Here is a 17,703-nt window from a genome sequence, read left to right on the forward strand (position 1 = left end):
TGCCATTGACATCAAAATGGAGTCCATGTTGATGTTCGCAAGCTGTCCCCCCCACTCCCCCATTCCCTCGCCCCCCCGCTTATGGCTCCATTGTTCTACAATGTTCGACTGTCTTTGTCCCCAGTGCCAAGGAAGGGCCACAATCAATGCAAAGACGCTTACATTGTACTTACCTAAGTTTACAAAGTCGTCTGGAGACGGTGGCTTATATTGCACTCGGACCGACAGACAGACAGACACACAGATACACACACACGTACACACACACACACACAGGCCGGAGAGGGTGAGTCTGCCTTTTGAGAGTGTTCGCTGAAACCAAAGATGAAATCAGAGGTATGACAATCTGGCTACCAAACCTAGGAGACAAGGTTGAGCTCTCTGGGCTGCTCTACGGGTCCTGTGATTTACCGGCCATGTGGACATTCCACTTCTTGCACTCAAAACACACGTACACATACGTACCCTGGTGTAGTCTCCCACACACACACACGCCTCCAACTACACAAAAACCTCCGTCTGGTCAGAAAGCCTCTTTTCCCTCCTCCCACTGCAGAAGCCGGAGAGCCTGTGGAGGACTTTTAGTTTCACTCTAGTCGAGACTTTTGTGAAGGAAAAAAATCTGAGTAATAACTGTTACAGAAAAATAAAAACTTAAAAGGATAATATGGGTAAAATTGCGTGTTTTGAAATAAATTAACAAATAAAACAATTGTAAAACATGTGCCGTCGGTTTATTGTGTTTTGTTTGATCTTCAAAATGAAATCCCCCCCCCCATGATCCCAGCAGATGTTCACGAAGAGGCACATCATCAATGTAAAGATAATAAACAAGATTTATAGTACACACTGTAGTTTGTATTATTATATAATTTACTTTATTATAAAAAGTAGCGATACAAAAGATGCAGGCTCAATAGGTATTAAACATGCTTTAAGCAGAAGCGCATGACAAATTATCTTTTCAATTCTATGATGCGGCAACAATCTATGTTATCAAATATCTTCCCCTTGATTTATCGCCTGTCACGTGCCATTCGTCACATTATTATTGTGACAAATCTTTGTGTGGATCTGGCCTCGTGAGTCAGTGGGGTTTTCATTTGCAGTCACTCTCTCATGCACCGTGGGCACGGTGCTGCGGATGCAGGTCCCTGAAGTGATGAGGCGTCCGGGCCCGCCCCCCTGAGAGAGGGCGTAAGAGGAACGGCGAAGAGACGCCCCCCTTGTCAACGACGACCTCAGTTCCACCGGCTGACGGGACACACTGTGGATCTACATCACAGACGGGTGAGAGTGAGCGTTTGCCATTACGGCCGCATGCTTTTGTCTAAGTAGGACGCAACTGGCCAATCATTACGGAGAAATATACCGACAATGTTACATAACTGTGAAAGTCTTTAAAAGTTTAAGATTGATGTACAGGAGCTTTCGGATGTTTGCTTAATCGTCCCACCAATTTCTATGATATCTTTTTTTTTTACATCCAGATGACTGCTAAATGTTCTTATTTCCAGTTTTAAAGTATAATTTTTCCCCTAACTGTCTGAAGGGGAACACTACATGTGAATAGGTAAACAATTAGAATATATATATCACTATGAAACCCAGATGATTACTTACACTCAGACAATTGTTTTTTTTTCACAAGTTTTCTGAAATTTGATATACATTTTCTCGAACAAAGATCTGTATTAGAGTCTAAGGTTATTACAGATGAAATTGTAGATATCTCTTTTCATCACTTCATAAATCCGAAAATACTGTCAGCCTCCAGAAAAAAAAAATTGTCTTGTTTTTAGGACCAAAATGTATGTGTATAATGTGTGTGTATATATATATATATATATATATATATATATATATATATATATATATATATATATATATATATATATATATATATATAAGGCTATAAATGACATTCTCAGTAGAATCTTCAGAATAGAGATAGGAATGAAAAATGAAAAACTACGATGATAAAACGGCCTTTAAAGATATTTTCAGTAAAATGGCATGCATTTTGAAAAGCACTCAAGTGAATATGGAAATACATATCTCAAAATGTAAAAAATGGTCAGTGCATGAAAACAACGTGTCGCCGTCTTGCAGATCACTCGCCTTGTGCTTGTTGTGCTTGGTGAGGATGACATTGACAGCCAGAGCGGTCACTGAGGGCAGAACAGCCAACCAAGTCGCGAGCAGAGCTGTGAGCCATACAAGTGGATCGATGAAGGCCTTATTAGACACACCTGATGAAAAGCACACACACAGCAATCAAACCCATTCACGGGGACGATGACAGATCACTGGATCAACATTAAAAAAAATCATTAAAATTGACATTTCTTCTTGCGTGTTTTGATTGTATGTTCGTTTTTTTTTTTTTTTTTAACAATTGTTTTGGTGTTATTTTCATCCAAGGGAATTCATGTGCAGCTGTTCCTGCAGTAATGGATGTTAAAATGGCCGCGGACAGTTGCAACATCCCTCAAACAACAGGAGTGAATAGAGAGGAGCAGAAATGTACCGATAAAGACGTAGTCGCTGGGTGACTTCTGAAACAGGAAGGTGCTTTGGGTGATCCTGGTACAGATGAAGAAAAGCACCACAGACACAAACACAGTCGCTGCGTTAAACTTCGTCCAGTATCTGGTGAGCAGCACAATCTGAAAGACAGAGAGAAACGCTGCAAAAAGGAGGAAATCGACACATCTGGATAAACAGCCTTCCTCCTCACCCTCTGTTCCCAGAGAGTCCCCGACATGATTACTTCTACTGGTCACATTAGCAAGTATCACCGGCTTGCTCCTGTGTTTACTGTTCAGGTTAATGCATTGTGCTGTGGGCCTTTACCCAATACCTCTCCAACACAGCATCATTTTCAATTCATTTAATTGTCATCATAATTTGCCTTTTTCTTGGCTTCTCCAGCTGCAGTTAGTCAAATTAGATTCCACAATTTCAAAATGAACACATTATTGAATAAAAGCTATTTTTACTGTACTACAATTCCATTATTACATCAATAGTTAAAATAATTGAGGGTGTATCGCAGGCTAATTACGTACGAATATTAATATATCTAATCTCACATTCGATTTTTTCCCATCAAATTTGACTTTTCGTGGTTCGCTTGCGTCTATGAAAAGTGCGATCCTGACCTCAACGGTGGCAGTCAACGTGGCTGCCATGGCGACAGTGACTGCCATGGTCTGGAAGTCGTAGTCTGTGTCGTGATAGACTCCCAACGGGATGAAGAAGAGCACGAGTGATGTGTAGACGGCGTGCAGGAGTGATGAGCAGAGCATGAGAGGGCTGGAGAGCTCCTGCCTCTGTCCAGACTTGTACAGCTCCGGCCACCTCAGGCTGCTGTCTGCATCCACGTCCTAACAACGCAAAGATGCAGGACGAAGCATTAATAATATTATGTAATATTAAAAAAGGATTATTGAGTTCGTCCCCTCACCTGTTCAAAGAAGGCCACGCACATAATCGGGGACGCGGTGTAGAAGACGGTGTAGAGAGCGATGAACCACGGCTCGTACAGAGACTGCAGGAGAGAAATACATGACGGAATCAATGCAGAATGTTTTCTGCATGTTTAACTTCGTTTCTATGATGTGACTCCGAATGCATGGGTCACATTTTTAGATAAGATATCAGTGTATAACCGACTGCAGATGGCGGTCGTCACGCCCCTCAGTCGGGAGAAGCAGCAGCAGCGAGCAGCCCCGGAGCAAAGCAATGTGCTCGCAAAGTCGCACAATGACAGAAACTAACTGACTGAACTCCTGTATGGCAACTTAAACTGATAATCTTTTTACCCACCTTTCTTTCAGGTGGGCAAAATGTGTTTTTGCCGCTGCCGTCTAAAGCAGAACATTGCTTTGCTCACGTGCCGATACTCCTGCCTGTTTCTCAAAAACTACGAGTGTGTGGACCGCCATCCACACGACGACCAGCTTAAAAACATCCTCGCTATCCCTTTAAGTCCCATCCATGAGTGTCTAACCTGAGCACTGAAGCCATTGAAGAAACCGAACCATATGTGCACAAGAGCAAAGCCACAGGTCTTAAACAGGAAGTAGAGCAAGAAGAAGGAAATGCGGCGGTAGGACCAGCGTCCATGGACCAGTAGCAGCTTCTGCAGGAATCTGAACTGGGACAATGCAAAGTCGGCGTTCTGCACTGCTTGGCCTCCCTCCACTCCTGCTAATCCCACACCAACATGAGCCGCTGGTGTCAAGGAACAGTAGGAAAAGACACGGATGGAAAAAGTATGTAAAAACATCATTGCAGAAAGCACAATGGACACAAAGTCGATTAGTAAGATTTGGCCAAAATGAACGACGAAAAACACACATCTCTGTCGTCTTTTCATTCAACCTGACTTACTCTTGATCATATTTACGTCATTGGCACCGTCCCCGATGGACATGGTGACGGCGCGGGTGTGTTTTCTGACCAACGCGACGATGTCAGCCTTCTGTCCAGGTGTGACACGACAGCACAGCACCGACTGGCACTGCTCGGCCAGTCTCATGAACGAGGCCCCCCACTCCGGTCTCTGGTCAAACTCTGCCTGGAGCACAACACCGTCAAACAGCTCAGTGTTATATATATATATATATAAATATATATATGTATATGTTCCCCTCAGCTCTATCGTATTCAGCGCGTTTCAGTTAATTGTTTTGGTTCTCAGAAGTTGGTAGAGACAAAAGCAGAGCTAAAAGAAACAAAAATGAATTGGTTATGATAATCATCCACTCATAGAGATCAATTTGACCCAAACAGACGAGGTCACTATGAGAAGATTCCACTAGTATTGCAGGTTTGAGAAGAATTCTCTTTCGTGACCAATGCACAATTAAAAAGTAAACAGCGCTCGATCTTTTGAATTTCCCCCGTCCCTTTGCCATGGCCTGACAATAACGACGGTGTTTCATCACACAGTCTTTTGTAAACTATCGGACAACGGCTAATTGGCCATTTGAAAAGTATTGGAGTAACCCGTTGCCCGTATCCCCAGTGTTTACCAGCTCAGGTCCAGTGAGGACCATGGCGGTCTTTGCTCCAGCCGCCTGCTTGTCTACAGCCCACAGCTCTGTCTGTCTGGCCTTGAAGAAACTGACCTCTGGGTCTGGGGACTGGAGCATCTGTCTGCAGGGGCAAACATACAAAGATCAATGAGCTGGTGTGAGTGTGCGCATGAGTGTGTTGTTGTATTTTTTTTCATTTATTTGTATCATTGCTTACCTCAGCTCCTGCCATTCCAGTAACCTGGTCTCGGGATTCAGTAGCTTACAAGAATATCCAATATTCACTGCAGTCTCTGCAGGGATGGAGAAAGACAGAAAGCACAGAGAGACATGTCGCCGCATCACAGCAGGCAAAGAGGCGCCTTCCCCATCTCCTGCCTCGGTATGGCACAATACCTTTTTTGTCCCCAGTGAGTACCCATACTTTGAGGCCAGCCTGCTGAAGCAGTGCAATGGTCTCAGGAACGCCCTCTTGAAGCCGATCCTCGATCGCTGTCACCCCTATGAGCTACGAAAAAAAGGAAAGTTGAAAGGAGCTACTCTGTGCTCCACACATACAGAACTTCGTTTGGCGAAGGGCAGAAACCACGAGGCTTGATTTAAAGACTGACCCGTGTCAACGATCAGCTTGACCACTTCCAATGGGGTACTGAAACTACACGTGTAAAAAAAAATTGAGGCCGAGCCCACCTGCAGCTCTCGCTCCATCTGATCGTGCAGCTTTTCCAGCAGCGTGTCCCGGTCAACGGTCGCCATGGCAGCAGCCTGGGCCTGAGTTTTACTCCACTGCTCCCATGACGCCTCGGGAACGGATCGAACCGCGACACACAACGTCCTCAGACAGGCCTGGGCAAACAACTGGCAGGAGATAAGTTAACACATTATTATAGGCTGCGCGTTATTTACTGGGTGATCTCTCAGGCAGAAATGAGGAATTGACAAAGGAAACGCGAGATAAACACGACGGTTCATGCCTCGACTATCTCAATACCAGATTGCTTGAAAAGTCTATTGATCAAGAACTTATGCAGAGTGTACACACTTTGATAATCAGACCAGTGTGAACAGCTGTGAAAATATTGCACGTTGAGGACAGAGGATCACGACGAAGAGACTATAAATTGTTTTATTTGACTGATTATTATTATTATAAATGCCTTCAGGCGGTCTTTAAGTACACATGTTGAAGGACTGGGAATAGCAATGTTGGCATGTCGGCCAACCACCAATAACAATTCGATAAATTGCCATGACATTTTGTTGATATATTCATTGTCCCCAGAGGATGACCATGAGGTTGACATGTTGGGCTTTCAGCTCTTTTGGATAGATTACATTTGGGGGAGATATTCACAAAGCACAGTTGGGTTTCATCGTTGAAAATAGTATTGTACTTCGTCTACTCGATGGCAGCAACAAGCCCAGTGCATTCTGGGTGTTGTAGGTGTTCTACTTTTGAGAAAAAAAGGGAAAACCACAAAACTATTTATCTGTTTTCTCTGGTCATGTTGCCCCAATTCCAAAACTATTTGCACATTTCATTTGAAAGCCTAGTTTTGTGAAAAGCCTATCTTTTACAGTTCCAGTGGTGAAATATGGCTTTTATACTGAAATGGAAACCAAAAGACACTAAGAGTGTTGTAAAAAAAAAAAAGTAGGCTCAATAACAGCAGACTCTAAAGGTTCACCTCCAGGGCTCTTTCAATCTCTTCCTGATATTTAGAGTCCTTCTGCAGTCTCTCCAGGATCACAATGTCTGCCCCTTTACAGTACAGCTTTAACCCCCCCTCCGGCTCCCGCACTGAAAAAAAAGAAAGAAAAACCAGTATGCATCATTTTTGCAGAAAATAGGTTGACATGGGTGAACTTAGCACGAGTACAATTATAAACGATAAGAAGAGATTGTCGATTGGTTGTTTGTGCGTATTTAAAGGTCTCCTCACCCAGTACAGACATGCGTCTTCTCTTGCTGGTAAAGTCCAGCAGCGCCAACAGTTGATATTGACGAGTGACTCCGAGCTCGGAGACAACGATGAAGTCTCTTGTCCTGGAGAGAAAGACCCAGCCCAGCTCCCTGGCTGCCCCAACAAGAGCTTCCTCATCTGGGGATGCAGCCTGGTAAAGCAGAGCCTCTGGAGGGATGAGGCCAACACGCGAGGAGGATGTAAACAGGTTATTAAAGTAACATAAGCCCTGTCAATGTTATCATGATAAATGCACAAAACACGTGAATCACACACGTAAGTAGATGCTCTCGCACAAACACAACCTTCTTTCCGCTCGGCCATGACGGTGTGACACAGACACAGCGCTCTGAGGAACTGCCGGCTGAGAGGACACCGCTGTCCTCGGAGCTTCTCCAGCAGGCCGGGAGCCGACATGAACAGCCCACCGCGGGAGTACGGGTTCCAGCTCAAGTCCATGGGCTGCACACAAACGGGGAAAAGAAAGAGGGTGCACCAAATGTTACCGTGCACTGCTATTATACAGTGCTGCAACTATGGAGGAAAGATAACTTGATTCTTAACTTCTACGATTCTTAATCGCTTCCCAGCTTCCAAAAATCTTCTTTTTTTGTGCCTGTTTTGTTTTTATTCAGATTTTAGTGTCAGAGATCACTGCAATGTTTTCGGTTCTTTCACTAAATGTTTCACCTTCATGTCGATATTTGTGATCCTCTCACTTAAAACTATTCATTGTAATCGAAGGATTGATCGAAGTCACCATTTACAAATTTCCATTGAGAATTGATTTTGAATCAGGATTAGTTCTGAATTGAGAATCTGTTTTGAACGTGACATAAAACCAGCCACATAGAGGAGAAAAGATTTACCATGAAGAAAGGTTTGAGAATACTTTTGAATGAAATTGAAACATGCAATGAAGAAGCAAAGAAAGAATTAATTACAGTTCAAAGATGCTGATTTGACAGTCGTTGTACCTTTGTGTCCTCTGCCCTGACTGACGAATCACCTGTGGAATTCGAGAAATTGTCAGATTTAATAACTGGCAAAATGTGGAAAGGAGTTAAAGTACATGATTGGCATATGCAAACTAAAATGAAAAGATGAAAAAAAAACGGCTGAACCGGGAAGAGGCTCAGACATCTGGTTGATGCGATTCTGACAAGGTATCAATTACAGTTATTCTTCGGTGGGCAGAGCCGGTGTTAAATATTTAGTAGATGGACTCGTGTCTGTTGGATATGAGCGTGTTAAGTGTCTCCCGCTGTCTCTCTCGGGGAAGCCGGCTCCCCAGAGTGATCTTTGCTCCACAGCCGCAAAACTTGACTCTGTGGTCATTATCAAACTCTGTTATCAAAAGTATTATGTAAGAAAGTATATCGTTATAAGTATTAAGTTTTTACAAAAAGGGAAGAGAAATAATGAAATTGTCTTTATTTTGTAGTTGACACGAATACATCCGGATGACAATCAAGGTTATTTAATTATAAACCCCAGCTACCCTAAAACTGGGGGCTGAATTCTTCATCAAGAGGTCTTTCTCACTCTCAAAGTCCTCATACTCCAATGAATCGACGCCAGAGCCACTGATGTGACATGGCAAAAAAAAAAAACCTGCAGAACCTGGCTTTACATGAGCATATCAGTCCATTTTAAATGTTTATAACACAATTCAACCATATATATAAATATAAAACATAAATATGACTCAGAGGACTCGAACGTGACTCCAAAGAGCTCCCCAAGTTATGAAAATATTATTTATTTACATCCACATGAATGCCTTTCTGTAAAGCTTATGACCTACGGAATCTGTCAAATGGCGCCAAAACAAAAAATATAGGGAGATTTATACATAGCATAAGATGGTTTGGTTTCAGTGGATATTTTACCATAGATCTCCCCAGCGATGCAGCACTGTCTGAAGAGCAGACGGTTCTGCGTTAGGGTCCCGGTTTTGTCACTCAGCAGGTATCCCACTTGGCCGAGCTCCTCGTTCAGTGAGGTATTCCTGGCCTCGGCCGGTTTGTCTGCCGGCTGCCAATACATGTCCATGTCCCAGCCGATAAACAGGCTGTGGACCGAGTGGATCACCTCAAACCTGTGCACCCACAGACAGGAAAGACACCGTAAGACAGCACACGCACACGAACAAAAGGTCAGTTTTCCTTCAATGAGTGCAGTGTTGGAGGTGGAACTAACGAGATGTAGAGAGCAATGGGCATGGCCGGGCTGAGCAGGATGATGTAGCTCCAGTAGACGAGGAACCCGGTGTAAACGGGATTGCCGTCAACCACCATATGAGAACCGGCCCCTGTGTGGCCCATGACCCAACTCGAAAACACGCCAGCGCCGATGGCAAGGAACAGAGCCGTGAGCAGCACGGACAGGACGATCTACAGACCCAGACACACAGTTTAGAATAACTCCGCGAGTTGCATCGTGCTCGTCATCCTCCTGCCCTTTTGCCCACTCACCCCGATCACCACTCTGTTGAAAACTCTTTCCGTTTGAGTCCTCTTCACTCTCAGTTTCCCGCAGTTCCTCATGATCTTGGTGTCCGCGCCTGGTACAGATCAGACAACTATTAGATGCTATTGCTCCAGCGTGCTGCCCGAGCGAGTCGCGACGCCGTTCCGCAGCCAGAAGGTGAGGGTTCAAGCCCCCGTGTCAGGGAGCCTCTGCTGACATGGCCTCGAGCAAGATGCTGCATCCCCAGCAGTTCCTAGGGGTGTTTGGCCCCGGCTGCTGAGAGGTCAGAGACAATTTCCCTTGCAGGCATTAACAAAGTATCACATTGTCTGTTCTTGTGATGTCTCAATCTTTTATAGACATGCCGAGAAAACAGATTCTCACTCTCAACTCATATGCAGACACTTGGTCAGTGGCCCAACACGTCAAAATATTAAGTCCGAAATACCCCTCGAGAGTCAGTTCTGGACTTTTCAGGAACGACATGTCAGTCTGAAAAAAAATTGACCTCCATGTTCTCATGAAATGTACAGTTTCCGCTCATTACATGCTAACAGTCCTTTTTCAAAATAAACTAGCTGATAAAGTAGGTTTCCTTCGTTTTTAGGTGGACTTATGCAACATAAACAGTGGTCTCCTGGGAGAAAGTTGTGTGTTTGTTTGACCAACCCAGCTTTTGTCGCTCTTTGTACTACGTCAGTCGCTCTGACCATCTAATAATGATGCTCATGGGTTTACACTGGAGCGAGTCGAGAGACGGGGTGCCTCTACCAACGAAAACAGCGGCATTAGACACAGAAGGCGACCAAGCGTCCGTGTTGGACGAGGTGGCAGTGTGAACTCAATTGGCTTCAGAATGTGTGCCATATCTTCAAAATGTTCAAGGACAGAAACTGACTACAACTTCATCCTACTCCAACAACGTCAACCTTGATCATACAAAAGTAGGCTGAGTCAAGTGTGTGTGAGGGAGAGGACGTGGGGCGGGGGGGGTTAAGAGTTACAATCAAGCTGAACCGGGGGGTCACACCAATAGGCAGTCCCTGATGAATGGTATAAAACCCATCTCTGGAAGAATTTGATCTATTGATCTGCTTTACCAGAACTGAAAAGGGTCACAGCAGTGAGATCCATGACACCTCCGCCTGGTCCAGTAATCTCCGATCAATGATCACTTAAAAAGACAGGAGGAGCCCTTAATCTGCCAGACGTTAACAGACCCACATTTAAGACACAGCTGCAAGAGTTAAGTACTGTCCATAATTAGCAGTTTAATGTATTCCACGTAATAAAATTTGTCATTGAAACAAGCGGAGGCCACAGCAGAAGGTGAAATGAGGATAGGTGGCCTGGACACAAAAACGTCGTAATCTCTGTTATCATACACCTCTATGGGGCATTGTGCCATGCACGTATCAGTGCTTTGACCCATATTTTTCAAACAAAAACTGTCCCATTTATCCGCTCACTAACACCACCCGGGCATAGAAATGCCACAGGAATCCAGTTTGCGACGCTGAATGAATCCTGCTCCATGTACCGGTGTATATGGCCACGCCATAGGCAAACTCTGTGTTGCGTAGGACGGTTCCCCTCAGGAGGACGTGCTCATTCTCCAGCAGAAAACACTCTCCTCGCCAATGCAGCTGGCCTCTGAAGACGTACAGGCGATTGTTGGGCTCCTCGCAAAAAGCGACACCTGTAAAGCGAGCGGTTACATTTGCTTTTAGTGCGGTTTACTTGTTTGTTTTTGCTCTGTTTTAAAAAACACATCGGATTTTTCATTCTTAATAAGAAAAACACGGTTTCACCATTAAAGGCAGCGAGCGTCTCCTCTGAGGGTTGAGAGGTCAGCTCGTTGTGTGTCGCGCTGAGCGCCTGCCGGAACTTCAGGTTGGTCTCTCTGTCGGAAGAAAAGACCATTATTGGTCATCTTCATCGTTCACTCGTGTGGGAATTTGTCTCCGGCTTTGACGAACGTTCCCTTTGAGATTCATGAAATGTTTTATTCATTGTTTCGGAAGAAGACAGAGGATGAAATAAACAAGATGTTATTCAAATTGTCCGTAGAAATGACCCTTTCCTCTAGAAGAATGCAAACTATCCTCGAGACTTCTTTGCTAACGTCGGAGCTGTTTCATTTCCTTTAAAGAAACAATCTCTGCATTGCAAGTGAAAGTTAAACCCATTCCTAAATATTTAAAACGACCCTCTGTTTCTACAGCTGGACCCTTAATCATATTTGGCCAACACATTGGTAGCCCGCCCCCATCCTCGACGAGCTCCTTAGTCATGTTAGCGTTAGTAGGCCAAGCACTCTCTCGACACCTTAGTAAAAGATTGTTGATACGCTTAACCTCAAACTCATCATTACCTTAAACATTAAACCCAGCTCTACCTTAAAGCCTGCATAACAAATGAGCCTAAAGCTGCAGTCATAGATCTGTAGTTCATATATATACAGACGAGAAGCGGGTAGTAGATCATTCCCAACCTTGATACGCTCCAGTACTGAAATCCGTATTCGAGACAGTGTTGTCTCGAGAACTCTCTTAGAGCGGCGAAATAAGACATATACTTTCAAAAATGACCACACTTACAAGTTACATGAACACTAAATAGTTGATCCGTTCATCAGAAACATGCAGTTGGTACACACATAGAGAGATATGGAACATTAATGTCTGTACTGTTTAGAGAGACAACATGGGGACTGGACAGAAAACTGATCACTAGAAAGTTGACTTGAATGTCCATAAGGTTTGTTTAATTATATTTATTTTACTGAATATTAATAATTATTAAAAACTGTGTTCAATGTCATACTTTTTTGAACAGGTTAGTTACATTTGACAATAGTATAATTATTAGGCAGGTACTGACACCTTCTCTTTTGGCTTTATGAAAGGAGGGAGTGACTCGACTTGCCAAAGAAAAAGTGAGCACTCGAGACTTGGACCAAAATGACTCGAGCCACACTAACACTGCTAATTAGAAGTCTGGAAGAAATTCATTTCTTAAATATAGACTCATTCAAAGTTTTTTACTCTGGAATAAACCGAAAAGCACTTTCACCTCTCAAATTAACTGGAAACAAAGAGACTCGTGTGTCTCTTTGACCTTTCACACTTCTCTGAGTCACGAAGCCTCCGATGTGACGCCCAGAGTGTAGAAATTATTTTAGACCTTTAGAAGTGACCAAGTTTCCGTTATCCCCATGGCAACAGAACAAGAGCCTGAAGCTCTTGGGCATCAAAAATCAATACGAAGTATATATAAATTATATATTTTTACACTATACTTTATACTATACTTGTTTATGTTGCAGAACTTAATTGTTTTTAGTTGATTTTATATTAGTCTACTACTGCTATTACCTCTGTTACTGCTAGTCTCATCATCCTAAAGTAGAAACATGATATATGATGAACTAAATGTGGAATTTGAGGTAGATTGAGAGACCAGATTAGTTTCTTACCCGTCGATATCTGCAGTCTCCACATAACACAGACTGTGAGGTTCTGAACTACACAGGAGGAGAAGGTCAGCCTGGGAGGGAATAGAGAAAACAGTCGAAATAAAATAGAAAGCTCCGTATAAGTTACTGGACACACAAATAGAGCTGCGGAGCGTTTAGAGCGTTAGCAGCTGCAGGAAAAGACTCCGATGCTTTCAGGTTAGAGAGCAGGTTAACAAGCAATTCATGCATCGCTATCTTACTTAAGCACCAGTTATTACTGAGACACTTTGTTTTCTGTATTGCTGTTCATTTCTGTCTTTTACAGATTGAAAATCTCACCGGGATGACTTGGTCTTTGTGGATCCGCAGCACATCTCCCACATGCAGATCCCTCCACTGGCCTTTGTTGAATCTGAGACATGAAGGACAGATGAGGAGGGAGCTAATATTATCAACGGCTTTCATATGATAACATTTTACATAGATTACTAGTCATAGGTCTCTTAGATATGCAATGCTCCCATATATATTTTCATATAAACAACTTTATTTTTAATAGAGCAGAAGTAATGTTTTACTAGATTTCATATTAAAAGACACAAATGTAAAGAAAATCCACTATCAAATTTGAAAAGACCCAAACCTAAAACAATTTACTTTTTATACACAAACTAACCCGGCACGCCAACTATAACAACTACGTCTAAATTATTAATGTTTGTTCATCAAAAACAAGAGCAGAGCAGGCCGATACATATTAAAACATTATACAGTTGAGGAATACAGACATTTTTTCCGTTCTTCTATAAGTGAATTGTTTTTTTGGGTAAAAACAATGTTGGATTTTCTTTGATATAAAAAAATGCATTACTGCAGACATAAAATACAATGCTTTTCAAAATGTACACATTAACCGGGCAAAAAAGGAAAACGTCAACTTCGCCCAATCCAATTTTTCAACAAAACTAAAAAAAATGCATCCCACTTTAACCGGCTTGGACGACGCGGTCGCCAAAAACATCAAGAAAAAAAGACATCCATGTGATCCATTTCACAAGTTGCAACCCAATGTACCTCCACAACTACAGACATTTAGTTTTGCACCTTTGAACAGTTTGCAGATCTAATTTTAAAGCCTTTAACAGCTAATACCAAAGATACATATTCGTAATATGTGACTAGTGTAATGCCCTTAACTGAAATCATATCCCTTATAACTGCGTTACTGCCGTTCTCAAGCAGTCACTACACTTGAGGGTATATAGTCTTCTGAACAAATTATCTTCTGACATTGTCTCTTAGTACAGAAGGTACAGCAGATCACCTAAAGGAGACGATGTCATCAAAAGGATGGTCAAAGTTCATGTCCTCCAATAGGTGTGGAAAATGTTTTTGCCCTGCTCTAATGCACAAAGGGACCATCGAGGGATTCACTCATTCACACTTCATTAGAGCTTCATTACAGGGCCGTTTCAAACGGGAAGTCCTGCGAGAATAACAAACCGTCTTTGTCCTCACCTCTGGGAGACGAGTACGTCACAGGGTCGGGAGTTAATCTTGTCGTCACTGCGCCTCCTCGCCTGAACCGGAGACGGAGAGAGAGAGAGAGGGCGCGAGACAAAAAGGAGCTTGAGAAAAGAGTCAGAGATAAGACGGAGCGAGCGTGAAGGATGGAGGAAAAGAGTGATGGACAGGGAGCGTGTGAGAGAGAGTGAGGGTTGGCCGTGAAAGGTTGAACAGGAGAAAGGAGAACCGCCATTACGGGGCTCTACAGTGACACCAGCTGGGAGATTTACACCCTCCACTAAATGATTAGTCAATAGAGAGGGGTCAAGCAAGCGTTTCACCCAGAGCTGTTAACGACCGTAACTCAGTGATGCACTTAACCAGAGAATTCTCCATGCAAAACATCACGCCTGCATTTAAAAGGAAAAGCTTTAATGATGGGAGAGAAAATTAATGCTACTGGGATGACTGGTTTAGTCAATGAGGAGAGGACAAGGAGTCAATGCGGACAATGAAGGAGGGAGGAGAGTGCGAACATTCTTGAGTGCCAGGTGCATATATATATGCATGCGCAAGGCCGCTCCTTTATTTGCGGTTAAGATCGTGCATTTGTGTGTGTGTGTGTGTGTGTGTGTGTGTGTGTGAGCACTACGGAGTGACTGGTGGTCTCACCATGTCGTTGGCAAGGTCTTTTATCCCTCTTACAGAGAGTACAATGGTCAGTGGGATGATGGTGATGTACCAAGGTATGGCTGAGATGGCAGGGACACACTGGAAATACAGGAATACACACACACACATACTGTATAAACTATACACACAAACACATTCCACAAGTGATGATAAACACAATCTGGAAAAAGACAGTAAGTTGAGTTAAGAGAGTTTTGTCAAACTGAACTCATTATGTCAGGATTAAGTGATTAAATGAGATGAAATCCTGTTCAATAACTTGTTAAGGTGAATTTGCCCCCCCTCCCCCCATCCCCTGATATCTATAGGTGTGGTCATGGTCTTCATCCAGGAAGCAATATTAGAAAAACTATTTCCTCTTGTTTTTGTTAGTATCCACTATTTGTTTTTTAACACCCATCATTGATTTGTGGGATTCTCCAATGTTTTCTTTTTTTTTTGTGCTTCTCTTCGATAAGAAAAGAAATACACAAGTAGGTGAGAAAAGTCTTCCCGAGATAAGAAAAAAACCAACATCTTGTTTTCACAGTGCACACATCTTTTGTTCAACGCAAGGAAACTTGCATTTAAAATTTGAAAAACATTTTTTTTGTAAAAACCCACATTAATTATTAAATGTGTGGGTTAAAGGCCCTTTGGATAATATTTCATTCGCTCAGCTGCTCTTGCGATGCTTTTTCATTTACTCGTGCCGCCAGTGCTGACGCTCTGGAAAAACAATCACGTCTACTTTGTTTGAATTTGTTTAACAGTACCTTGTTTTTCTACTGCTTAAGTTATTCTTCTTTTTACTGATTTCTTTTAGGAATGTGTCAGACCACACCTTTCCGCATGTAGTGTTTAGCGGGCGTTGCATAAGCTCATAACAAACAATGAACGACATGCCTCCTATTTGTTCGTTCAGAATTCAGCTCAAGCTCATTTTGTGACTTTTTCTCTGAACTGAAAATTGAAAGGTGATGTTGCTGCACGAGGCCCGTCCCAAATCGCTCATGATGTCACATTTAATCTCAAAGAACTGCATACCTAGACCAAAGTTCACACATCATTCCCATGACTTCAAACTGTCGGCACGTGACTAAATAAAAACACACCGTGTCCCACAATCCTGAGAATAACCTCGTAAACATGATACATTTAACACGCAAGCTGAGCCCATATAAAAAGGGGACTCATGTCAGATTCACAGTCAAAGCATGTGAGACAACAGCAGAGGCTCGGTCTGACCTGCAACACCACCATGAGGAGGAAGTAGAGATTGGCCACTCGCTGAAACTGTTCAAACAGCGTCAGCGGCAGGAAGGTCAGGGGGGAGTACTTGTGGCTGCGGAGCACATTGTCCTGGCAACCGGCACGAAAAGCACCGGCGGGAGAAGCACGATGGGGAAACGCACACATTAGCGCATGAACCTGTGCATCAGCATGCCAACAGGTGTTACGTTTACCGTGTGGCGGGGCGGCGGCGCTCGAGTGACTCACCGTGTATCTCCCCCAGCGACAGCACAGGAAGGATTTCTTCTGTTTGTGCTTGTGGTACTGGCTGCCGTTCGCCCGCACCTCCCATGTGAGGCCTGTCAGAACCCATTGACAAACAACACATGTCACGCATCATTTCCGTCTGCGGACAACAGATGGACGCTGTGTAGGCGCGCTTCTGCGAGTGTGTGTGTGAATATGCAAGTGTGTGTAAAGGGCTCCTGTTGATCTCAAAGGGAGTCTTGCGTTGCCCATTTAGGACCTCAAGAAGGCAGGAAACGACTCGAATGGCCTCTGCTGAAGAAACAGGAGGCCCAGCAGGAGAATATTTCTAGATTAAAGATCACATACCAGCTGCTGCCTTCACATGACACTGACAGTTTCTGGAAATTGATATGAATGTTACACAATGTTTCACTTCAAAATTCTAGACGCTGACCTCCGCTCGCCTCAGTGTCAGTAAACACAGTGAGAGAAAGAGACAGAGAGCAGCAGGTGGAGGACAAGAGGAAAATGGAGATCGAAAGAGACGTACCAGATTCAAGGCTTTCCTTGGCCATGATGCCGCGGAGACCTTTGGAGACGTGCGAGTGAAAAGGCAGCTTGTGTCCCACTTTAAGTTGCCGTTTTGTTACTCATTACACTGCTTTAACCTGAAACAAAGAAAATAACCTATACGGATCCAAGCAGGCAGCCTCAGTTCCTCAGTGGAAGTACAAGCTGTACCTGCCTCTTGACCATAATAAGCGAAATGTTGAAATGTGAATTGCAGGCAACTCTGGGCGTGTTTGTTTTCCTTCCCCCATGTGATGAAATACTCCGAAATGTACCAACTCTTCTGGCTGGATCTCTGCTGGAAGCCGGATGAGCAATGGTGGCGCGGGAGACCCGGGGCTGCTCAGCTCTCAGCGGCTGAATCAAACCTGCGAGGATCAACATGGAGAAGAATCAGCGCGCTCTTTTGTACCGGTTGCCAAGTAATCGGAACACATTTGTCAACAAATGAATAGACGGAGTCAAGCCTGAGAGGGAGGCGGGGACAATGAAATGGTCTCTTTTACTGTTGATGAATCCTGATTGCACAGCT

General features: G+C 43.6%; 1 protein-coding gene across 1 annotated transcript in view; it reads right to left on the minus strand.

Moving 5' to 3' along the window:
* Positions 1-733: 733 nt before the first annotated feature.
* atp8b3 (ATPase phospholipid transporting 8B3) overlaps positions 734-17,703 on the minus strand; it is a 17,557-nt gene continuing 587 nt past the window's right edge. The window contains exons 3-29 of the mRNA XM_068591516.1: positions 17,152-17,539; positions 16,620-16,711; positions 16,368-16,481; positions 15,120-15,218; positions 14,460-14,521; positions 13,281-13,353; positions 12,960-13,030; positions 11,293-11,384; positions 11,022-11,180; positions 9,487-9,575; positions 9,212-9,405; positions 8,902-9,110; positions 7,987-8,018; positions 7,315-7,471; positions 6,989-7,177; positions 6,734-6,846; positions 5,736-5,903; positions 5,442-5,553; positions 5,263-5,338; positions 5,043-5,166; positions 4,399-4,585; positions 4,016-4,239; positions 3,470-3,553; positions 3,165-3,389; positions 2,531-2,669; positions 2,122-2,252; positions 734-1,275 (exon numbers count right to left, since the gene is read on the minus strand). Of these exons, the coding sequence (XP_068447617.1) occupies positions 1,027-1,275; positions 2,122-2,252; positions 2,531-2,669; positions 3,165-3,389; positions 3,470-3,553; positions 4,016-4,239; positions 4,399-4,585; positions 5,043-5,166; positions 5,263-5,338; positions 5,442-5,553; positions 5,736-5,903; positions 6,734-6,846; positions 6,989-7,177; positions 7,315-7,471; positions 7,987-8,018; positions 8,902-9,110; positions 9,212-9,405; positions 9,487-9,575; positions 11,022-11,180; positions 11,293-11,384; positions 12,960-13,030; positions 13,281-13,353; positions 14,460-14,521; positions 15,120-15,218; positions 16,368-16,481; positions 16,620-16,711; positions 17,152-17,176 (3,489 nt within the window). The 5' untranslated portion in view covers positions 17,177-17,539 and the 3' untranslated portion in view covers positions 734-1,026. The remainder of the gene's footprint in view (positions 1,276-2,121; positions 2,253-2,530; positions 2,670-3,164; positions 3,390-3,469; positions 3,554-4,015; positions 4,240-4,398; positions 4,586-5,042; positions 5,167-5,262; positions 5,339-5,441; positions 5,554-5,735; positions 5,904-6,733; positions 6,847-6,988; positions 7,178-7,314; positions 7,472-7,986; positions 8,019-8,901; positions 9,111-9,211; positions 9,406-9,486; positions 9,576-11,021; positions 11,181-11,292; positions 11,385-12,959; positions 13,031-13,280; positions 13,354-14,459; positions 14,522-15,119; positions 15,219-16,367; positions 16,482-16,619; positions 16,712-17,151; positions 17,540-17,703) is intronic.

Source organism: Clinocottus analis, unplaced genomic scaffold, assembly GCF_023055335.1.
Source record: "Clinocottus analis isolate CAN_PGR_092001 unplaced genomic scaffold, fCliAna1.0.p SCAF_25, whole genome shotgun sequence".
NCBI lineage: Eukaryota > Metazoa > Chordata > Actinopteri > Perciformes > Cottidae > Clinocottus > Clinocottus analis.